Below are 24,054 nucleotides of genomic sequence, written 5' to 3' on the forward strand. Positions count from 1 at the left end.
TGGCCATTGAATTATTCTTTCTAAAATATTCTTCCTGCTCTGACATGTTATAATTATTTAATTGATAATGTTCACTGGGTTTTAAAATAGCTATCGTGAGATGTTATTGTGTCGGACATTACATGAATAAAAAAAAGTATCTGACACGATCTTTGTTCCGATATCAAATATAATGGATCAATCAGAGAATAATACTTTTTGACCCACAAGACAATAAAATGATAGAAAATTAATCTTGCTTTGCAAGTACTTGTAAATAACACCAAATTCCGGAGCCACAGCACACTGTAATGGTTAGAAACAGCCTGTGGACAGAACTCGAGGCTACCGTAGAGTTGTTTCTTTACCTTTAGTATCGTGTGCTTGTTCCGCTGTCCATCTCCTTCATGTGCACTGCTGTGCAGTGAGCCCATACCCTGCCACAGCATGGACTAGTCTAGGAGCAGTGGCTAGTCTCCAGGGACTCTCCTCCAGTGTTTAGGTGATGACTTTTGTTGACGGGCCATGTTCAAATTTCCCTGATGCTACACTTTATAGCCAAACCACTTAGAGCTGAGGAGTGATTGAGTTGTTATATGTCTTACTAGACTGATAGGAATATTTCCTGCCATGCAAAAAATACTCAGGAAGCTTATCCATTAGTATTATCAGTGATTGAGATAAGATTGCTTTTTTATGATGAGCAGTTTGTCTTTAACCTTCATAATTCTGTCATCTCTTTTTTTCTACATAGAACTTTAAAGACTTTTACATGATTAGAGATCAATTTTAACAAATATCAAGCAAGATGCATATGAAATTTAAAAACTAGCTCTAAATTCAGATAGAAAGGTTATCTCAATCTATAATGGAAAAAGTACAGTTTAAATAAAATGTCCTTTACCTCTCTCTATTGTTTCTATAAGAAACATTTTTATACCTTGTGCATGTTTTCCTTTTAGATATATTTTGTCTCATGTTCAAATACCTTAACTATCACATAACTACACCCCAACTTTGTTCTCAGTGTTATTTCTAATGAATGAAGTGTCAGTTTATTATAACAAAATAGCCAAAGAATCTCAAGATCTATGAATCAATTGTGAGTTCCCAGAAAGCTATTATTTATTGAGATACAATTGGAGTATACTGAAAAATGGGGGCATTTTAGCTACAAAATTTACCACTTCAAGAGTGTAGGGGAAAACAAATGGAAAAAATATTTTGGGGCTAGGAGGGAAAGGGTAAATCAAGAGTTATCTGAGCAAAGATTGGTTCTTCAGATCCAGAGAAAAGCATGTTGTATATGTTGTCTTCAGTAAGGGACATCTGGTTGTAGTGAACTTCAAAGGAAATAGTCGCCTGAACCTCCAGCACAGACAACCCTAGAAGTATAATGGTGACTGATCCTGACCCTGTGCCTGTGTGATCACAACACTGGCAGCATCAGAAGCAAGCTTGTTCCATTTGGAGCACTCTCTTGGGGTGGTAGGAAAACAATGGCACTGATTCTGGTGACAAATCTCACACCATGGTCACTGGGAGTATCTGTCTAGACTGTCAACAAAGAACTGTACCCAAGCGTATGACAGGAGGTCCTGGTGCAGGTTACAGTCCCAAGAAGGAAACACAGGAAGGAAGATGTTGAAAACAGCCTGAAGCAGAATACAAATTGCTCTCTACACCCTTTGAACGGTTAAAGACAGAGAGCTGATTTTATTAACCTGGAGATTTCCTGATGAGTTTGGGGCCTCTGCGTACATACATGTGACACCAAATTTAAGGCAAAATTCAATATATGTGCACCATCTTTCACAATATATCAGCGCATTTAAAACCACCACTTCATGACTGGTCATTACTTTTAGCATCTGAGTCGAGTTATTGCTCTTATGTAGAGATTAATGTATCTAATCTGCTAGGGGTATGGTGTGAACAGTGTGAAAGAAAAAGAATCATGCAAACGGGAAATAGTGTTGCCTTCTGTCAGTTCTCAGTATCGAAACCCCCATTATAGATTTTTACCTCTATATTCATACCCATGTCATACTGATAATTCGTCATCAATGTCAAAAACCATATAATCTTTCATATGCCCAACACTGTTCAAAAGTGCAAAGGCCAATGGCAATCTTTCATTTTAAGACAGATTTTTATTTTTAAATTATGTATATAGGTGTGGTGAGTATTTTATATGTAAGCACAGTCCTAACAAAGGACAGAAGACTGGGTTGGATGTGCTGATGCTGGAAACCAAGCTCCAGTCCTGGATGGGAACAGTATATACTCTTAATTGCTGAGCCATCTCTCCAGTCTCAAAACTGTCAAAAAGGTGACATGGAAATCCCTTGTGTTGGGCACTCTCTTTTTAAATGGATTTACACTCTTCCCCCTAGAACCTTCCTGGAGTTAGGGTTTAGCCTAAATGTACCTTCCTATTGTCCTCATGTAGAGTGTGCAATCACACCTTACCTGTACCAATAATTTTATTAGCTATATGCAGTTTATTGTTATCTGTCTCATACCTCCCATTTTAACTACACTATAATGTGTTTTCTCCATGAACTACTTACATGTCACACCTTCTGCTCCAGATTCTGCTTTGAAGATCTAATATAAACCTCACTAAGCACCATAAACAACATCCTGTAGCCTGACTGTTACGCTCTCTTGAAATGCTCTCCATCAAACCAATCAGTCCACTGCTTTATAATTTGTCACTATGCTCATTTCATTGTCAGAGAATTTGCCAGGATGTAGCATATGTAACCTCTTAACCAATGTCTGATACAATCCTTCTCACCCTCTGAGGCCTCCTGAGCCAAGGTTCATGGTCCTCAGTTCTGCTGGGATACTGGTCTCCATACCCCTTCCAGAATCACCTACCAAATACTGCTTAAAGTTTCTCAGAATAATCTTACCTGACATTTCAAACTGTTCCATATCCCCTTGTAAGTCAAAGACTTATAGACAACATGATCAGGTCTACAGCAGAAAGAAATGCATATCTTGTCATCAGTTTTCTGCATTAGTTACTTTTCTCAACAATGCAACCAAATATGTGATGAAAAGCTGCTTAAAGATGGAAGGACTTAGTCTAGTTCATAGTTCGAAGGGTTGCATGGGTATCCAAACTGTTGACAATAGGAAATGACACCATGAATACCAATATATGGGACCACATTCATAGTTCATGATAATGCCTGAGACACTCCTGGGCCCTCCTATTGGAGAATACATGGTAGCGGGAATGGCTCTCAGATGCAGCGGCAGTAGCTTGGAATGCTTGTCCAAATCTCATCAAATCAGGTAGCTGAAAGAGATGAAGCAAGTGGGAAGAGAAAAAGGAGGGAGAAGGAGACAGAGAGCAAGAGTGGAGAGCAAGAGGCAAATCAGAGATCGAAAATCAGCTCAGAAGTATGTTTATTCTATTTTCAATTAAGGCCTGTCGGCCAGTGTATCATTCCCTCATCATAGGTTCCACAGACTTAACTGTGCCACCCGCTGGACAGAAGGTGTTCAAGTAGAGAAGCTACTGTAGGCATCATATTGAAGCAGAGCAAGAAATTTCATTTGAAAACCTGTCTCTATATGTATGGGGTGAGTGTATTATAAGACCAATATAGGGAATGGGAACAAGAACCATAGGTAAAAATATTATTCTTCCCCTTGCTCTCAGGAATCCCAGATAAAAGCAATGAAAGAGACTGTACAACTCTGCTTGACGTCAGTTTTCCGTGATCAGCCTCCTCCTCTCAGTCTCATCCCATCAAATCCACCACAGATGTTGCATCCGCGCAGAACAATTGCTTCCAAGATTCCAGATTCGAGGACAAAAATCAAGGTACGTTTTTTCCATGTGTTAGCAGTGATGACTACTAACGTATAGTCTTTAAACTTCATTGTGTATACTCAACACACTGGGCCCATGGAGGACAGCCAGTTCACTGAATGGTTATTAGGCAGCTCTCAGTAGACAGTATCGCAGTCTGCAGTTCCCATGACCACACCGAGAAGGCTGTCAGAAAGCAATGTTTTATCATCAAAGAGCTTGGTTCATAAGCGGGAACTTTTAATTGTTTTCATTACAACAACAAAAATAGAAAAACAATGAGTTATTAGTAATTTTAAAACAAGTATTTGCATTACATTCTCATAAACAACACAGATAAGAGCCTTCTTTGGAGGCTTAAGCTACATCATCACAGAATACACAGATTAAAGCTAAGTATATCTCATTCAGTACATCAGAATCCTTTTATAGTATGTAAAAAACTTTTAACATGAAGGAGCCCACCACATAGCTTGTCAGTTAGATTGTATTGGCTTTTTTAAATTTGTTTTTTAAATTATATATTAAGGAATTTTAATGTGCCTTCATATTTCAAAGTAAATGATTTGAAATCTGTCTTAACAAACTTCCCAACAATCGATTACCATCAGAGGTTCAGTGGCTTCCTCCCCACTTTGTTTTGGTCTGTACAGAAATGACTTGGTGGGGTCTATATGTAAATAAAACCAGACAGCCTGAAAGCTCTTTTGGAGAAGTTTTCTTTCAGGCTGTGCTCTTGAAGGAGCATGCTCCCTGGCCGTTTGCGATTAGGATGCATGCTATGCACAGCAGCCTGACTTAGACATGCAAGGCTGTACAGGCACCAGGAATACTGCTTGAGCACTGTGTTATACTACAGATTAGCCCAATTCCTATTTATATCTTACTCTCCTTATCCTAGCATTGCTACTTGTGATTGTGGGCATAAAAGATTTAGTAGTTTATGTAATCTCATGATATATTAACATATTGTCCTGCAAAAAATTTATGAAATCTTATTTCCAATGTTTCTTTTTATCACCTTTGCTCTTATTGTGTGTTGAAGAATACTTATAATTTCAAAGTAAATGTTTTCCATACATTTTTCCTGTTCTACTCATGAAAATTCTAGGTTCAAAAGATTGGATTATTTATATCCCAAACAATACAAGCACATGAAACTGTACTGTTCTATGTTCATCAGCAAGTTTCTTAAAATGGCCAAAACCACACTTTCCACACAATGCAATGCTGACGAGTAAGCCATGGCCTCTTTCCTCTAGCGTTATGTCTGCAGCAGACACAAATGTCATCCTAAACTGATGGCTTCCAGCCAAGTAACCTCAATTCTGGGAGCATGTGACTTTTGTCTCCAACTCAAACTATATTGCTTAAATGAATTATTAGAACCAAGTTCCTTATGACCTTGTATATATTGAGGAAATTACTAAGGGCTACTTCTATCGATTTTCTAGGGCTAAATGTATTTCCTGTCATTGAAATTAATAAATATTTATTATCTGTCATGGTTTATCACAGAATAGAGCAAGGAGTATTTAGTCAAGCAGTATTCAGATTGATTATTTTTCAAAAACCAATAATAAAAAATTCAATTGTTTAAGATGAGTCTCAGTAAATCTAGGGTAATGTAATATGGAGTATTGTGTTGTAGAGAATAGCATTAAAAGCTTGTTTAATGTTTATGTTTCATCTGTGTTCTTTGTCTTTTTAATAGTGGCAGAAATTGTGAATTATGTGTGCTCAGGGCATAATCTCTATGCAGGCCCCAGCAGATGATATTGTTCTTAGTCCCAAATCATATAATATTGTGTAGTGTGTATAAGAAATCAAGCCCATCAGTCTTGAATGACTCTTTCTCTATAAAAGTAACATGCTTTGTATATGAAGGTAGAGATTGAACACAGGGCCATGCACAGCCTAGGCTAATGTTCTCCCATCAATCAACAGTCTCAGTCCACAATAGTTTGTTTGTCATTTACTTGTCTGAGGCAAGCCTCACTACCTGGCCCTGGCTGGCTAGAAATCTCCACATAGACCAGGATGGCCTTGGATTCACAGAAATGTGCCAATCTTTTCCTCTTGAGTACTAGAATTACAGGCTTGGGCCACACATAATGTTTAACTGAACTGGTTAACTATTAGAGAGAATTTCTTGTAGTCCAGGTAGTATGCCTGACACAGGTGCCTAAGAGTCACTCTGCTCTGTCACTTTGGAATCGTGTCCTCTCAAAGTGTCTGAAACAGCTATAGCAATATGAACACTTAAAATAAGGTTCTCTTGGCCGGGCGGTGGTGGCGCACGCCTTTAATCCCAGCACTCGGGAGGCAGAGGCAGGCGGATCTCTGTGAGTTCGAGACCAGCCTGGTCTACAAGAGCTAGTTCCAGGACAGGCTCCAAAACCACAGAGAAACCCTGTCTCGAAAAACCAAAAAAAAAAAAAAAAAAATAAGGTTCTCTTTTCCATTCCGCTGTATCAATTTTCATTGAAAAACAATGTGCAAAATGATGTCTTTTGATGTTTCCATACATATAAATCTTTGTACATTGTTAAATAATCACACATTATTAACCTCCTTTTCCTTTCCCTCCTCCTGGTAGTCATGCTTCTCAATATAGCCTTTTCCCATTTATTTCTATATTTATAACTGTATCTATATATCTGCATCATTATTTATCTAGCTGTCTGTCATCTATCAACACCAATCTATTTTCTATAAGACATCTATCTATCTATCTATCTATCTATCTATCTATCTATCTATCTATCTATCTATCTATCATCTATCTACCTATCTATCTATCTATCATCTATCTATCTATCTATCTATCTATCTATCTATCTATCTATCTATCCATCTGTCTAATCTATCATATAATACTCCATCATTATTTATACAATATTTAAGAGGACAATGTGCTATTTTTTCGTACTGGGTCTGCCTTTTTTTGTTTAACACAATGAGATACAATTTTACATATTTTCCTCGTGATAATATAATCCTGCATTTTGTGTCTCAGTGACTCTCATTTTGTTTAGGTACCACATATTCTTTTGATGTTGATCTGTTAATTGGCATTTAACTGACTATCCTGACTATGGTGATTAGTTCTATAATTGGATGTGATGCTCATGCATCCCTGTAGTATGCAGACATTATGCATGCATCTCTATGGTATTCAGACACAGAATACTTGGGGGGTAAACCAGGAGAGTTTTTCTGGCTTCAACTTCATGGGGAATTTTTATTCCTATCTTCATACATTGGCTGCATATATTATATTCCCACCAGCAATGAATAAATGCTCTTTCTTCATATTCTTACCAGTGTTTGTTTTTTAATTCCTGGATTACAGCCATTCTGACTGAGATAAACTTTCTATGCATAACCTTTAAAAATATTTAAAACAAGTGTATCTCTCTCTTTTCTTTTGATTCATGTTTGTTTATCTTTGAGGATTCATTTTTTGAATTCTTTATATATTCAAATTTTAATCCCATGTTAAATAGATATCAAGGACTTTCTCTCATTCCGTCAGCTGTCTCATTGCCCTGTTAATTGTTTTCTTTGCTGAACAGAAACACTTCTATTTCATGCAGTCTCATTTGTCAATTAATGACTTTATTTTCTTGATTGTTTGGAGGTCCCTTTCAGGCTGTCTTCTCAAGAATCTGTCTTGAAATGTTTTCCCATGACAGATTTGACACATTAGGTCTTAAACTAAGCTTACTGTTCCACTTGGTTAACGTTGTACAGGGTGAGAGAAGGGATCTAGCCTCATTCTTGTTCATGAAATATCCGTTTTTCTCAGCACAAGGTTTGAAATGGCAGATTTTTTTCTAATGTGTGCTTTTTGATATCTTTATTGGAAACAAACTGCTTGTCACTGTATGGATTTATTTTCAGTTCTTCTGTTCTCTTCCACTATTCCACTCTCCTGATTTGGTTCCAGTGCTGTGCTGATTTCATTAATATAGTTCTGCAGAACAGTTTGAATAAGGTCTTGTTTATCTTCAGTATTTCTTCTTTTGCTCAGTATTGTGTGAGCTATATGGAATTACCTATCCTTGTATGTTAATTGGAGCATTTTCTCCTAGTTTTGGCATCAAGTTTTCATCAGGGTTACCTTCAACCCGTTAGTCACTTTCAGTAACAATGCCATTTAAACAGTATTAGTTCTGCTTATCCTGGACCGTGGGAGCACTCTGCGTCCTCCAGTGCCCTCCTCCATCCTTTCTTCAGTCTCTCAGTTCCCATTTTAGAGTTCTTCCCTCTTGGCTATATCTATGCCTTGCTATTTTATTTTTCTCCTGAAACTTTTATGGATGTGATTTTCTTCCCAATTTCATTCTCAGCCTTTGAAATCTTCCTCCATAGTGTTTTGTGGGGCTCTGCATGAAATTTGTGAGACATATCTAAAATAACCTTTTAAGCCTATATAGAGAAAAAGACAAAAATAGCTCAAATGGTAACATTTGATATTACTTTATTCCTCATAGAAGGTTCACAATGTAAGCCTTCTGTTTCTATCCAAGTGCATTCATATGTGTGTGCTGTATGTGCATACATTGTGCACATGTGTTATATATGTTTACATATTTTAAAGCCAAGTGTTCGTTTCACTACTACAGACTTGTAAGTTTTCTGGAGAAAATTTGTAAAATAATTCAAATACTTTCTCCTCGTTTTGTACTTATCTCCTTTGCTACTGTAGCATGTCTGCTCTGTGAGTGATTAGTCTCACAGCTCATGCCTGCTCTACAATGTTCTTGTCGCCTGTACTGTAGCAGGCTTGTTCTTCCGTGATCCTCTCACCTGTGTTTCTCCCGAGTAGATACATTTACATTTTTTGCCCTCTATTACCTCTATTATTGCATCCTCCACCGTTGTTAATATGATTCTCTATGATATGAAAGCTTTGTTTTACCTTCACAGGAGGATGTTTTTGGCACCCCTGCTGTGACAGCAGAGGTCTAGAAGCCCCACCATGGTCTGTTTTGTCCTCAGGAAGGCGACTAAGCTTATCTTCTTGACCAGCCTGGCATGGTGTTTTCAGAGAATTAACTTGAAATGGAATTTAATGTGTGTCCATTTTCTTACTCGTCAAAGAAAATATGCTTCATCCAACTAGATTGCCTTCTGCACATTGATGATGAGTGTACTAGACTCTCCAGAGAGCATTTGAAGGTGTATGGATCTGCATAAGGCAGATGACCAAGTCTTGTATGGTTTTAATTTTTAAATTCAATTTTAGTGTTTAGAATCCCATGATCAAAATGGTTTCCATTAAAGAAAAAGATTAAGGATATTATTGGTCCCAAATGTGTCTCGGAGAATGTATTTGATCTCTAACCATTTGTTTGTACAAAATAGTGCAAAAGTGTAAACTAGAAAATACCATTTCCGTTTTGTATAAACAAACTGGAGTGAGAAGAAACAAACCATGGGAGCTGATTTATTTGTTCTTGTAACAAGTGATGGCACCTTGACTGGGGTATAAAATTGGCAACTGGACTCCAGGTTTGCTGACAAAGAGAACTGGTATAAACTCACAGTTCAATGTGTTGCTGACCTCTTCACTTCAGTGGAAGGAGTACAGAGGTGAGACCAAAGTGCTTTCAGAGTTTGCATCCACAGATGGCGTAAACCATAAACGAGGATTTTAAACAAAAAGTAACCAGCACAATTTCCATATGCTACTAAACAGTGAAAATAGGTATGTTTTGTTTCTATAATATTAGGCCTTTCAAGTATGTGTACAAAAACACAAGAAAAAGTCATCACCAAGTCTGTAAAGCTGTTGTGAAATATAGTGAAAAGATTCACCATTTAGTAGTATGAATCCCTGGGAACATGGGCAATAGAATCATGGAATTAAAGTGTGAATTAAAATGCCCTGGGAGAGGTCTCTGCCATTAATAGCAATCACTGCTCTTGAGTTCAGTCTCCAGAAGCCATGGCAAATAGCCTACAAGCAATTTTAGCTCCACGGAATCTTATCTTCACACAAGAGGAACATACACAAAAATAAAAATACAACAAATTCCCAAACAATCAAGTTCTTAGCAAGAACTCAGTCATTTTTCAAAATAGCCATTAACTGTCTCAAAATAGTTTCTTAACTGTCCCACTGTGAGGACACAATGTATTGACTTACAAAAGGGCAACATTACTTTTAGCAGAACAGTGAAGCAAAACTAAGAAAATTTATTTACCATCAGAGGTCGTCCTAGCAATGCTATAAACAAAAACAAATAAAAGAAACACACATATACTAGACCAGGAAAATGCTGAAATTGTGTTAAAGGGAATCATGTTTTAATCCACCCCAGAATATATAATTTTGTTGATCCTGGCCTTTCTGCATACAGCTCACTACCTTGGTGTCTGCCATATTTACATGGGTGAAAGTGACGTCCTGAGAGCTCCATAAATGCAGAGAATGGCATGCTAAACTATAAAATTTAATTCTTTATTGATTATTTGGAAATTTCACATCATGCACTCCAATTCCACTCACCTTCAAGTCCATCCATAACTACCCCTTCACCTCTGCAGAATGCCCCCCAAATTAATTAATAACAAAACAAACAACAAAAAAGACTTTGTTCCTCCATCTTTCCAACACCCTTCATTTATCCTAGTGGCATCAGGCAGGAACTGCAGTGTGTCAGGTAGTATATACTTCCTTGTCCAATCAACCCCACCCACAAAATGCCCATTGAAATGACTTATTTGTCTGGCTCAAGACCTCGGGTTTCTGGTACACCATCATCACTGGGCCCTTACTGAAACTCCTCTCAAGTATCCTGTTATTGCTCCGAGTCATGGAGATCTTGTGGTCATCAGTCCAAAGGACCAGTCCTCTCATGCACTCCAGCAGGTCACAAATGAGGCAGCTGTGAGGGTGGCTCATCCTATGGTCCAGAATGTGGATCTAGGTGGAAGGTCGCTGATCAGGTCAGTTGGGCCACTGGTACTACCTACCTCAGGCCCGGGGGCAGAGCTAGCTCTCCTCCTAGACCCATGCCAGCAGGTCAGCTCTCCCATGGCTGTGGTAAGGGATGTGGCCATCTATTCTGAGTGGTAGGGTCAGCTCTCCCATGGGGAAGGATGGGAGAGTTTCTCCAGATCCCCTACTACAATGTCCAGGGAGGGGTAGGGCCAACTGTCTCAGAGCCAGTGAGAGTCAGGGCTGGAATAGCAAGGCCTTTGGTTTTCAAAACGGACATGCTATTGATTTTTTTATCACCAAAGTCATTTATGCTCAAGGGATCTAAGCAGGAGTTTCCTGGAATGTGAATCAAAGCAGCATACTGCTTGGTACCCAGAGTTTTAGTGAGCATGGGTTTTTAATTACCTTCCTATCTGCCAAAAGTCTTTGGCAAAGTGGTTCTTAAGAACAATCAGTACGGTGCACCTGCAAACATCACAGACCAAGTTTCTCACATTGTATCATATTTTCAAATTACTGGGTGTTTCAAAAATGTCCATTTGACTATTAACACTCTAGATTCCAATGCATTCAGGACACACGCGAGTTCGGGAGTCACTTGAAATGCCTAACATATGGTCAATACTGGAAGTAATTAAGATATGGTCTCTGGAATTAAGAAAGGATTCAATGCCAATATAAGCATGTACCTTCTTCTACCCCACCACTGATAGAAGAGATTTCTTTTTAGACATTTTTATTTTTATGTGATATGTTCGATAGTTAACCACTTATTTATACCTCACCCCTACTGTCTTTGTATGCAGACATATGTAATGCATTCACACCTACTGTGGGGATAAAAATAAAGAAATAAATATACATATTTTTATGAAAAACATCAAAATGATATAGGAGACATGAGAAAATTTATTTACTATATTTTGAGCATGTGAGGTCATAATGCCTTGCTTGATGACTGCTCCCAGATCTGTCCCTTCTCTGACAATTAATATATATTGGTATGTATCACATGTTGCAATCAAAACATGTATATTGGGATTCTGGGCATAGCTCAATGATAGAGAACATGCCTAGAATGTCCAAAGCCATGTGTTTAGTCCACAGTACCACAAAAAGGTTATATAAATGCATGCATTATGTATAAATAAATAAAAAATGTGCATACAATAAATTGTAGAATATGTATTTGAAAGGTGGGGTGTAAGGTGAGACCTCTGGGATGCCTTCTTTGCACACAGATGCAGATGTGTACTGCTCAGAGTAGTACACATTTAAATCTTCATAAATATTCTTTCTTGGTAGAAAAGTTGAGAAAGGTATAGATCATGACCACTTGGGAATCTTGAAATATATCAGAGAGTTTGTTAACACCCGAAGCCTAGAAACCATTTAATCCTTCTCAAATTAAATCGGAACAAAGCATTATTGGTGAGAATATTGCCTTCAGTGCTTCTCAGAAGTCAGGTAATATTTGGAGAAAAATTTTGTTACCTTGTGCAAAGAAGACAGTGTCTTCTTTACTTCCTGTTTCCACTAATATTTTATACCTTTTCAGTTTGTTTATTATCTGATAATTTTATCCAGGTGTAAAATGTTTTATGATCATATCCACCCTTTGTTCCTTTCAGCTCTTCCTGGACAGCACTAAAATGTATGCCTTCCTAATTTCCTGCCTTCATTTAAATGCATTATCTCATGTCTAATTAATGCTGCCAATACGCACATAAGTGTGGGCATAGGTATCTTGCCAGTAGCCAGAATTTGAAAGAGAAGTGTGTTTCTTTAATTGCCTGGTGACGGGTGAGGCCTTTTGAGCTCACACCCATCATCAGCTTGGTACCATAATAGCACCGACAAGGAAACCTGTCAGAATCTGCAGTTAAATGTTAGAAACTAAGCCCCAAGTGTCATGCTCGAAAGATCCACTCTGTAGTTTAGCAGACCAATTAGATACTATTTTGCTCCAGTTTCTCAATGCACAGGCTTCTTGAGCAATTAGACCCAGACTGTGACCATTCTTTGCGGATAAGCTTGTAGCCCAAAGCAATGCTCCTGATAAACCTGTGTGCATATGTGCTCATTTATCACAAGGAACCAGATATGGAGTATGGCAGTGTTTAGATATATTGAATCTACGACTGAGCTTCTGAGTCTGAGACAAAGCTACGCAATGCTAATTATCTGTGAGAAGTGGGCTTCTAAATTATTTCTCACCCATAACATGAGATTAAATTTTATTTTGTCTGGAAAGGCTGTTATGAAAATTTATTGAACATTATACTTTCAGATGCATTTTTAGTTGTTTTTTGGGGGGGATTGTTTAGTGTGCATTTGCATGTATGTGTGTGTGTGTCTGTGATTCTCTCTGTGTGTCTGTGTGTCCGCACATGTGTGTGTGTGTGTGTGTGTATCTGTGTGTGTTATCAAGTGAATATGGAAGTTGAAAGACAATATTCAGAAGTCCATTCTCGGCTTCTGCCATGGGTCCCAAGGATTGAACTCAGGTTGTGGACTTGCACTTTCACCATCTGCAGCACCTAGCCTGCTTCAGACTTATTTTCTGTAATAAATATTGTTATATGGAAGGACTGTTCACCAAAGTTCTCTAAACAGAATTTGAAAATAAGAAAATATTTTAGATGTCCTAAGTGAAGCTCTACAGCTGCTATCTCAGTTACTTGGGAGACTGAGGCAGGAGGATCTCAAGTTCTAAACCTGCCTGGACTATATGATAAGTAACAGGCCACCTGTTCAACTTAATGAGAACCTAACTCAAACTGAAATAAAATCAGCAATAATTAAATGGGTTTCGAATCTACCAAAGTAGTAAAGTACTTGACTAGCAGAGGCAAAGCATTGAATACAATCCCCAGTAGAAATGAAGGAAAAGAAAAAAATGCTAAAATTTGTTCATTTTTGCTCAAAAGTAAATGGATTCTTGAACAAAACATGATTAGGGAATTTTTGTGTTTATTGGTTTTCTTTGTACTGTTATTGGATTAAATTCTGCTGAGATGGTTATGAGTATACCTTTAGCTTTTCATCAATCTATGGATTGCATTTCCACCCAGAGTTAAGAGGAATCATGGGTAACAGTATTTAGTTCTCTACAGGGCTGGCCCTGGGCTTTGCTATGACCTGTATGCCTTTGCTTCCTCTTCCCTTTATGAAGGCAAGATTGATTTCAGAGCTAGCTAACGTTAGAAAACATTTATAGTAGTCATATTCTAGGTGCAAATATTTCCTGGGATACTGTGTATCATCCTGTTTTAAAGAATAAAATATAAACATATAATTTCAAATTCATGACATTTTATGCATGTAGTGGCAAAAGCTTAAATAAACACAATATATAAATAGAAAGATATCACAATAAAAATATGATTCTATCATCACAGGTAGATAGAACAAATCAGTCAGAAGAGCAAACTGCAATCTATTTGCAGTTGCTCAGATGTAAATTGAAAGTTTCCTATTCCCATTATCTTGCACCATAAATAAGTAATTTATTTATGAGTCTATCATGTAACTAATCAAATTGCTTATAAAAATATGTTGATTAATCTCTGACTATACTCCAGTCCATATGTCAAATTTCTAAGAGACTAGTGGAAGCGTAGTGGATCTTAAGAGGAATATTCTAGATATATGCAAATGGTGGGGTGAACAAAACATAAACATAACAAAAACTCATTTACCACACTGCCCTGTATCTTCATTTCATGTCAGTGTAATTCCAAGACATAAAGTAACCAGGGATCACTGGAGAGTGTAATCAGATAGGTCAAAATGTTCCAGGCTGTCATCTTTTGGAAGGAAATGTCCCTTTTCTGGCTTGTGGGAATATACTTTCTTGTGAACATTCATAGTTTATAAATGTTTTTCTTGCAATTGTTCAATAATAGCGATAGATCTTATTTACACAGACTTTATAGATATCCCTAGCAGCCCTTTTATTTTGTTTTTACAATAATAATTAATTTTACTTTAAGCAGTTCTCCACTTATAGGAATTAACCCTGGTGCCAATCACCTGATAATGAATACGTCAGCCCAATTAAGTTGCATCAAGCCAGAAGATCCATGCTTCTGCCTTCCCTTGTCTATGTTGTTTGAAGAGGTTTCCTAAGCCACACATTTATACACAAACACTAGTGAAGCATTGCAGTGACTTGGAAAGTTGCATTAATAATCAGTTTTTACTTTGGAGCCACATTTGACTCATTTAAATGGATGGAAAGAATAATTAAATCCACTAAAATATGAAATAGGTAAGCCATCCTTCATTCTCAAATTCTGGCATAAATTTTTGTTTTGATACCATAAATGACTCGATTATTACACGTTTCATCTTTAAGTCTCCATGTTTTCATCTTACTTCCCAAAAGTAAGTATCAACACTTCTAAGGACTTGCTTGGACTTACTTTATGAAATTGACAAGCTTGAAGATTATTTCTATAATGTTATCTGTAGCCAGAAGCTTTTCTGCATCCCACCTGTTCCTGCAGCCACTTATAAAATAATAACTCACAGGCTTAATATTAATCATAAACTGTTTGGCTGATGGCTCAGACTTATTATTAGTTAGCTCTTACATATAAATTAGTACATTTCTATTAATCTGTGTATTGCCACATGGCCCATGGCTTACCAGTAATGCTCTGTCATCTTACTCCTCCTGCAGCTGCTGGCATCTCCTCGAACCTGCCTTCTTTTTCTATGTATTCAGTTTGACTTTCTTGCCTAGCTATAGCCTTCTCTGCCATAGGCCAAGGCAGTTTTATTCATCCACCAATAAAAGCAAAACATATTTGCAGAACACAGAAGGACACCCCACAGAGGTTATCAATTTTTAAATGCTTCCCAAATAAACTCCCTGTTGTGCTAGGCAACGATACATTATTAAGCATGAGTTTTAGGTGTCTATAGCACTCTTCTGCTAACTTCACATTTATCTTTATACATACAGTTGAGTGACTTACAGAATTCTTCATTGCATTTATGTGCACACACAATGCTTTTCCCATAGTTTTTCATATCACATGATTCCTTCCCTATCTTGATTAAATTTTTTTGTAGGGGAGACCCAGCCAATCACCTTGCTAGCAGGGGGCAGGGTCCCCCGAGGATATTTTTTTACTTATAAAGATTGCAGGCATGCTCCCAGGTGCCCCTTCTGCTTTCCTGTTCTCTCCTGGAACTTCGGTTCTGTGAGTCTTTCCCTAATTAAAGTTGAATATTTTATTATAATTTCCGTCTGCCGTTCATTTATGCCGCGACATCTTTTAATGTCTTGACATCTTACAATAGAAAAATGATAGTAGATACTACATAGACAAAGCAATGAAGTGTGACATTCTTGATGAAAAGTCCTTAGAATTGAATTGTTTCTGTCTCTTTTTTGATGTTTTAAGACTATAATGAGAAGCAATCTACTGTGAAGAAATACAAACAAATTCAGTTAAAGGGCAGTAAAAATGGTAATAGCATATGAAGGTATCAGGGTGATGAAAAAGAAGATGGTGAAAGGAGTAAGGAACTTCAAAATACATCACACACAGGATAAAAATGGGAAAAGAAGCTTGTTTTGTAAAAGTAATATATATTAATGAAATGCCTTAGTAGAGCATACATCAGTAGACTAGTATCTCACAGTAACTTTGGAAACATTGGATTATCTAATAAAATGAGAAGGTGCTGGAGAGATGTCCTAGATGCTAAAAACAATTGCTGTGCAAGCATGAGAATCTGAATCAGAATCCCTAGGTGTAAGGTAAAAAATAATAATAATAATAAAAAAAAAATAAAATAAAATAAACTAGGAATGGCTACCTATGTTTGTAACACCATACCCTTGGAGTTGAAATGGGATAACTGGTGGTGCTATTTGGTGCTTCTGTATATGTATTGCTTTTATTGGTTAATGAATAAAGAAATTGTTTTGGCCTATGATAGAGCAGAATAGAGCTGTGGGTGGGGAGACTAAGCTGAATGCTGGGAGAAAGAAGGTAGAGTCGCGAGACGCCATGTAACCACCAGAGGAGAAAGATGCAAGCTGCTATTTGGAACCTTGCTGGTATGCCACGAACCTCATGGTAAAATATAAAATAATAGAAATAGGTTAATTTGAGATGTAAGAGTTAGCCAGAAATATGCTTAAGTTATTGGCCAAACAGTGATTTAAATAATATAGTTTCTGAGTGATTATTTCAGGAGTCTGGGCTGCCGGGAAACAAACAAGTGGCCTTCCGACTACAGAGCCTACCTCCACCTTCATGGAGATTGAGTCTCAAATGAGGAATATTAGAAGTGATAGAATAGAACATCCTGTGTTCTATTCTGGTCACCACATGTGTGCACACATCCATCCTTCATACACCTATACCACACACATTCTCTACACGCACACATACACAAAGAATAAAATTAAATAGAAAGTCCATGAAGACAAAGGGACAGAAGCAACGACAGAGATTTGTGTATGGCCTGTGAACTTGATAGAAACAGCTGTATGCGGGACAGACTTTAGGGAATCAGCTCAACATTATTTTAGACTATATGGAGTATATAGGATGCGGGTGCTGGAACAAACCCTAATTTGTGTTAAGTGGCATGGTCCTATCATAAGGCTCCTAGTATAAGTCTTAGTTATCATATGTTCAGCAGGGGAAACTTTTAGCAGGAATAGATGCCAAGGGTCAAACTAAAGATAAAGATAAATTTGGCACCTGGCTTACAGGCAGTTTTCAGATAAAGTCAATCATCCAGCCCCAGATAGAGAGCAGGATGTGTTGCTGGGGAGGGAGGGAGTCTCCATGTCACTGAGCTTTTAGAAAAAGCTTCCAGGCCATGATAAACTGCAACCTCTGACCAGCTAGCAAGGCCATCTAACATAGAGGATAACAAAAAATAGAGCCTATAAGATTACTTATCTAATTGAATAATCATTGATATTCTGTTATGAGAACACATATTGCAGTGCTGAAAGAATTTAGTCACTGCTTAGAACATCTCCACAATCTCAGGATTTCCCACAGAATAGAATATCAGATTAGCAGCCATGTGGCTGTGGCTCATGACTTTAATTCCAGCACTGGGGAGGCAGAGGCAGGCAAATATCTGAGTTTGAGGCCAGCATAGGGTACAGACTGAATTCCAGGAGAGACTCCAAAGCTACACAGAGAAATGCTGTCTCTAAAACAAAACAAACAAACAAATATCAGAATACCTATATTATTTTATGGCAGAACATAACTAAATAGTTGATATTCAGATAATAAACATGATTCATAACATTCTCTGTAGAATCACATAGTGTTTCTTTTTTTTTTTTTTTTTTTTTTTTTTTTTTTTTTTTTGGTTTTTCGAGACAGGGTTTCTCTGTGGTTTTGGAGCCTGTCCTGGAACTAGCTCTTGTGGACCAGGCTGGTCTCGAACTCACAGAGATCCGCCTGCCTCTGCCTCCCGAGTGCTGGGATTAAAGGCGTGCGCCACCACCGCCCGGCTATGAAGCTATGTTTTAAGCCACGGTGCCTCAAAACAACACTAGATAGGGATTGAGTACAATATCAATTTACATGCTCAGAGATCATTTAGTGAGAGGAAGCAATGAACCCATTGAATATGACTATATATATTTCCAAATTTGGTTGTGTTGACATGTTTTTGGCAGAAATATGGTTCAGAATATTATCAATGGAAAACTATTAATTGATTTCAATGAACTGGAACCTTTTGGTCTTGTACCATTGTGGGAGTCAGCAGCTCATGTCCTGAAGTGATAGTGAAGTAAGAGTTACTCTGCCTTGTACACTTACCTGGCTGTGCTGGACTTCCTCTGTCTCCTCTAAGGGCCTTCAAGTTCCTTATGGCTTTAGACACAATTGAATGCATGTACTTGGAGTTTATCAACTGTTTAAAGTTCTACATAAAATGATAGTTTCACAATCTGTATAAAAATAATAATTTCCCATTGCAATCCAGCCATTAATTTGTAAAATTTAAATTCAGTTGCTTCATTCTGGCACTAGGTTTCAATCCTAATACATGAACTGGCTTTGTGGGAGCTTAGCCTGTTTAGAAGCTCACCTTCCTGGACGTAGATAGAAGACCTTCGTCTTCCCGCAGGGCAGAGAATTTGGACTGCTCTTCAGTATCGAGAGGGAGGGGGAATGGTGTGGGGGGAGGAGAAGAGGAGTGGGGATAGGGGGAGGGGAGTGGGGGGAGGGGGCAATATTTGGGAGGAGGGGAGGCAAATGGGAAACGGGGAGCAGGTGGAAATTTTAATTAAAAAAGAATAAAAAATAAATAAAAGAAAAAAAAATAAAAAAAAAATAAATAAAAATTTATGTTAAACTTGTTTCAAGTCAACCCATTCCAAATTTCAAAACCTTAAATTTCTCAGTGATGGAGAACACGTATAAGCTGTGTAAATGTTTTATTATTTGTGTCGATTGCAAAGTGAATGATTAATTGGAAGATGACTGCCAAGATGATGTCTGTTCAACCATTTGAAGACAGACTATAATAGAATTATTAATGTACCAATTGATGGGAATATATTGGACAAAGGGCACAAAGTAGTATTAATGCACAATTAGGGATATTATCAAGTAAGCTAAGAGTTTTCTCAAAAGGAGAAGGGATAGCAGCTAAATGGAAGTAGGTCACATCTCACAAATCCTTCCAGATATTTTATTTCATTTGCAATATTTTCAACCTTGTTCCAATTACTGGTGAAGTTCTACTTATTTCTCATTGGTTTATCTCCATGTTAACCCTTCTTTGACTTTTTTTTAAAGTTTCTCTTGCATTACAACACTTCTATTGTGTTTATTTGATATGCTGTGTTGTGCCTGTGTAGTGAGACCCACAAGCAGGATCACTACAGAGACAGTGTCCCATGTAAACACACGAGGGTTTATTGATTACAAACTCAAGCCCGGACTATCATGTGTGGAGGAAAACAGCCCTGAGCCTCTGGGGATGGGGTCTTTTTAAAGGGAAAAAACCACAATCAGGGCAATACAAGTCTTGATGTTTCAGGATTGGGTAAGGGTATACAACTATTTTTTCTTTTTGTTATTTATTTAATTAAAGATTTCTACCTCCTCCCTGCCACCGCCTCCCATTTCCCTCCCCCTCCCCCGATCAAGTCCCCCTCCCTCGTCAGCCCAAAGAGCAATCAGGGTTCCCTGCCCTGTGTGAAGACCAAGGACCACCCACTTCCATCCAGTTCTAGTAAGGTGGGCATCCAAACTGCCTAGACTCCCACAGAGCCAGTACGTGCAGTAGGATCAAAAACCCATTGCCATTGTTCTTGAGTTCTCAGTAGTCCTCATTGTCCACTATGTTCAGCGAGTCCGGTTTTATCCCATGCTTTTTCAGACCCGGGTCATCTGGCCTTGGTGAGTTCTCGATAGAACATCCCCATTGTCTCAGTGTGTGGGTGCACCCCTCGCGCTCCTGAATTCCTTGCTCATGTTCTCTCTCCTTCTGCTCCTGATTTGATTGAGATTTCAGTCCGGTGCTCCAATGTGGGTCTCTGTCTCTGTCTCCTTTCATTGCCTGATGAAGGTTAATATTCAGGAGTATGCTTATATGTTTTTCTTTGGGTTCACCTTCTTATTTAGGTTCTCTAGGGTATACAACTTTTATTTCATTGGTTAAGGTCTTAGTGTGACATCCACACAAAAGCTATCAACAGCCACAAGGACATCTAGGGCCTGTACATGTTGTTAACAGAAGTTTCTCATTGGCTGGCTTGCCTAGGTGGGGTTACCCTGACGCGGCAGTTTGCATTCTTTCTTGGAATTGTTTGTGACAAAGCTCATCCACTGGCCAGGCCCTGTCTTAAATGGAATTCTTTCTCAAAATGCCGTTTGTTCTACTCCTTCATCCTTGGAATGTTGCAACAGGCTTTTCTTTTAGGCTACCAACCAGCTCCCAAATCAGGACATAGAGACTTATTAGTTGTGAATGCTCAGCCTTATCTTAGCTCTTATTTTAATCGGCTATGTTTTATCTATGTTTTGCCTGTAGGCTTTTTAACCTTTCTTTCTTTCTTTCTTTCTTTCTTTCTTTCTTTCTTTCTTTCTTCCTTCCTTCCTTCCTTCCTTCCTTCCTTCCTTCCTTCCTTCCTTTCTTTCTTTCTTTCTTTCTTTCTTTCTTTCTTTCTTTCTTTCTTTCTTTCTGTATATCTTATTTCCTGCTGTCTCCATGTCTGGCTGGCAATAGCCTGACATTTGGTCCCAAGTATGTGCTTCTCTTTCTCCCTCATTCCCTCTTCCTCCTTCTCTTCTCTGTCTAGATTTCTCCTCCTATTTCTTCTCCCTACCTGCCAGTCCTGTCTATTCCTCTACTCCCTAGCTACAGGCCATTCAACTTTTTATTAAAACAATCAGATGCCTTCAGCAGGCAAGGTGAAGCAAATACATCACATCTTTACATAATTAAAGAAATGCAGCCTAAACAAATGTAACACATCTTTGCCTAGTTAAAATGATATTCTACAACAGAATGCTGCCCTGGATTTATCATTTAGTCTGTTACTTTCTCATGAATAAATACTTGATGAATTTATATTTTATGCCAAACACAGAAAATAGACTTTCATTAGATGCACAGTTAGTGACTGGTGATTTGAAATTTACTGTTAAGGCTGATGAACTGGAATGTGGTAAAAAGATAATAAAGCTAGAGTTTGTCATCAGTTTAATCCCCCCCCCCCCCCGCGTGTGTGTGTGTGTGCTCACTTGAATGGAAGTGTGAAGAAATGGCTGGATTCTGTTCATTTTGTTTTTCTTCAGATTACACACAATCAAATGTGATAAGGTGATGAGTTAACTATTTGTCCTGTAATGCCTTAATTGAATAAGGAAATAATAATGTTGAATTCCATGAGAAGAGGCATCTAATTTGCTTTTACTTACTAATATATTCAAGAATACCAGATCAGAAAGTACTGAGCAGAGATCAATCAAATATTTGCTGGATAAGTGAATATATTAAAAAGGAAAGTGACAGCTACTGACATTGATGTCACCTATTTTACACAAACCTTTTTCAAATTAAATAATATCAATGTATTTCTTCGCTTATACATCTTAAAACTTTATTTTGAGGTATAATAATGCTTCTATAACATTATAGCCACTACACTAGCTTCTGTATTTGATGTCCATCTTATAGAAATTATTGTGTATGTGTTATTACTTCCATGGTTCCTAAATCTTACATAATTCAATATTTTCTTCAAATATACATACTCATATTTTCAGCACTTTTTCAGAATATTTTTATCAAACACATTTGAAATACATGACATGATTTAAATCTATAATTTCTACTGTTTCAGAGGAAATACAGTATATTACATGATAGCTAATTAATTTTTACAACTAAAAGAATCCTTTATGCTACCGACTGATAATGAATCTGAATCTCTGAAAAATCAGATTCTTGCCAAGAAGTAGAATTTGTTTTCTTCTTTGTGGGTTCTCAATCTGAAACACTATAATCTTTCCCCAGGCTCTGCTATATTGGCTCATCTAGCCAGAGTACTTAGACAGTATAGGCTGGAAGATAAATTAATTCCAGCAGATGTCTTCACTGGACTTTCCATTGCTAAGAACGAACAGCCTTTGAGGAAAAAAGAGCAGAGCTTAACAGTGAGGATTTAAACAGTCACTATCCATGCCCTTTCCATTTCCTAAGGATTGCTTTGTTTAGGATCTGGGAGAACCTGCTTGGAAAATACTTTAGCAAAAAGAGCGTCAGTCTTTATTTTGTTAGATACTAGTCGCTTCTTTGTTTTGGCATGTCCTAGCTAATATTAGACACATACATTACACATCATGATTAAGATATGCATATATGTATATGTATACATACATGTGCATATATGATAATGTTTATGTTGTGTGGTGTGTGCATGTATACATTTTCTTAATGAATTCACCCTTTACCAGTACGCAAAGCACAACTTTCTATTTATTTATTTAAAATTTCCGTCTCCTCCTGTTTCCCTCCCCTTCCCCCTCCTCCTCCACCTCGTTCTCCAGAGGTAAGACAAGTCAGGGTGCCCTGCCTTGTGGGTGGGAAGTCCAAGGCCCCCTCCCCTCCATCCAGGTCTAGAAAGGTGTGCATCCAAACAGACTAGGCTCCCAAAAAAACAGTACATGCAGTAGAATCAAAATTCAGTGTCATTATCATTGGCTTCTCAGTCTGTCCTAATTGTCAACCAGATTCAGAGAGTACGGTTTGATCACATACTTGTTCAGACCCAGTCCAGCTGGCCGTGGTGAGCTCCCATTAGGTCAGTCCCACCTACTCCGTGAGTCAACACACCCCTCGCCGTCTTGACTTCCTTGCTCATGTTCTCCCTCCTTCTGCTCTTCATCTGAGCTTTGGGAGCTCAGTCCAGTGCTCCAATGTGGGATTCTGTCTCTATCTCCATCCATCCCCAGATGAAGGTTCTATGGTGATATGCAAGATATTCATCAGTGTGGCTATGGGAGAAGGCCAGTTCAGGGATCCTCTCCTCTGCTACCCACGGACATAGCTGGGGAAATCCCCTTGGACACCTGGGAAAATCTCTAAAGCCAAGACTCTTGCCAACCCTAAGATGACTCCCTTAGTTAAGATATGTTCTTCTCTGTTCCCATATCGACCCTTCCTCCATCTCAACCATCCCATTTCCCTAAGCTTTCCCCAATCCTCCCCTTTCTCTCTTCTCTCTCCCCATCTCCCCTTCCCCCCAACCCACTCTCAAACCCCTGCTCCCAACTTTTGCCCGGTGATCTTGTCTTCTTCCAATATCCAGAAGGATAACTTTATGTTTTTCTTTGGGTTCACATTCTTATTTAGCTTCTCTAGGATCACAAACTATAGGCTCAATGTCCTTTGTTTACGGCTAGAATCCACTTATGAGTGAGTACATATCATATTCATCTTTTTGGGTCTGGGTTATCTCACTCAGAAAAGTGTTTTCTATTTCCATCTATTTGCATGCAAAATTCAAGGTGTCATTGTGTTTTTAAGCTGAGTAGAACTCTAAAATATATATGTGCCACACTTTCTTCTATTTAGGGGCACCTAGGTTGTTTCCAGGTTCTGCTATTACAATTAGTGCTGTTATGAACATAGTTGAACAAATGCTTTTGTAGTATGATTGGGCATCTCTTGGATATATTCCCAAGAGTGGAATGCTGGATCCTGGGGTAGGTTGACTCCCAAGTTCCTGAGAAACTGCCACACTGCTTTCCAAAGTGGTTGCACAAATTTG

General features: G+C 38.1%; 1 protein-coding gene across 2 annotated transcripts in view; it reads left to right on the plus strand.

Annotated features, from left to right (window-relative positions):
* Positions 1–24,054, plus strand: part of LOC130865307 (leucine zipper protein 2) — a 391,653-nt gene that overhangs the window by 339,174 nt on the left and 28,425 nt on the right. For both annotated transcript variants that reach the window (XM_057756310.1, XM_057756311.1), the window contains exon 9: positions 3,659–3,823. In XM_057756310.1, the coding sequence (XP_057612293.1) occupies positions 3,659–3,823 (165 nt within the window). The remainder of the gene's footprint in view (positions 1–3,658; positions 3,824–24,054) is intronic.

This window comes from Chionomys nivalis, chromosome 23 (genome assembly GCF_950005125.1).
Source record: "Chionomys nivalis chromosome 23, mChiNiv1.1, whole genome shotgun sequence".
NCBI lineage: Eukaryota > Metazoa > Chordata > Mammalia > Rodentia > Cricetidae > Chionomys > Chionomys nivalis.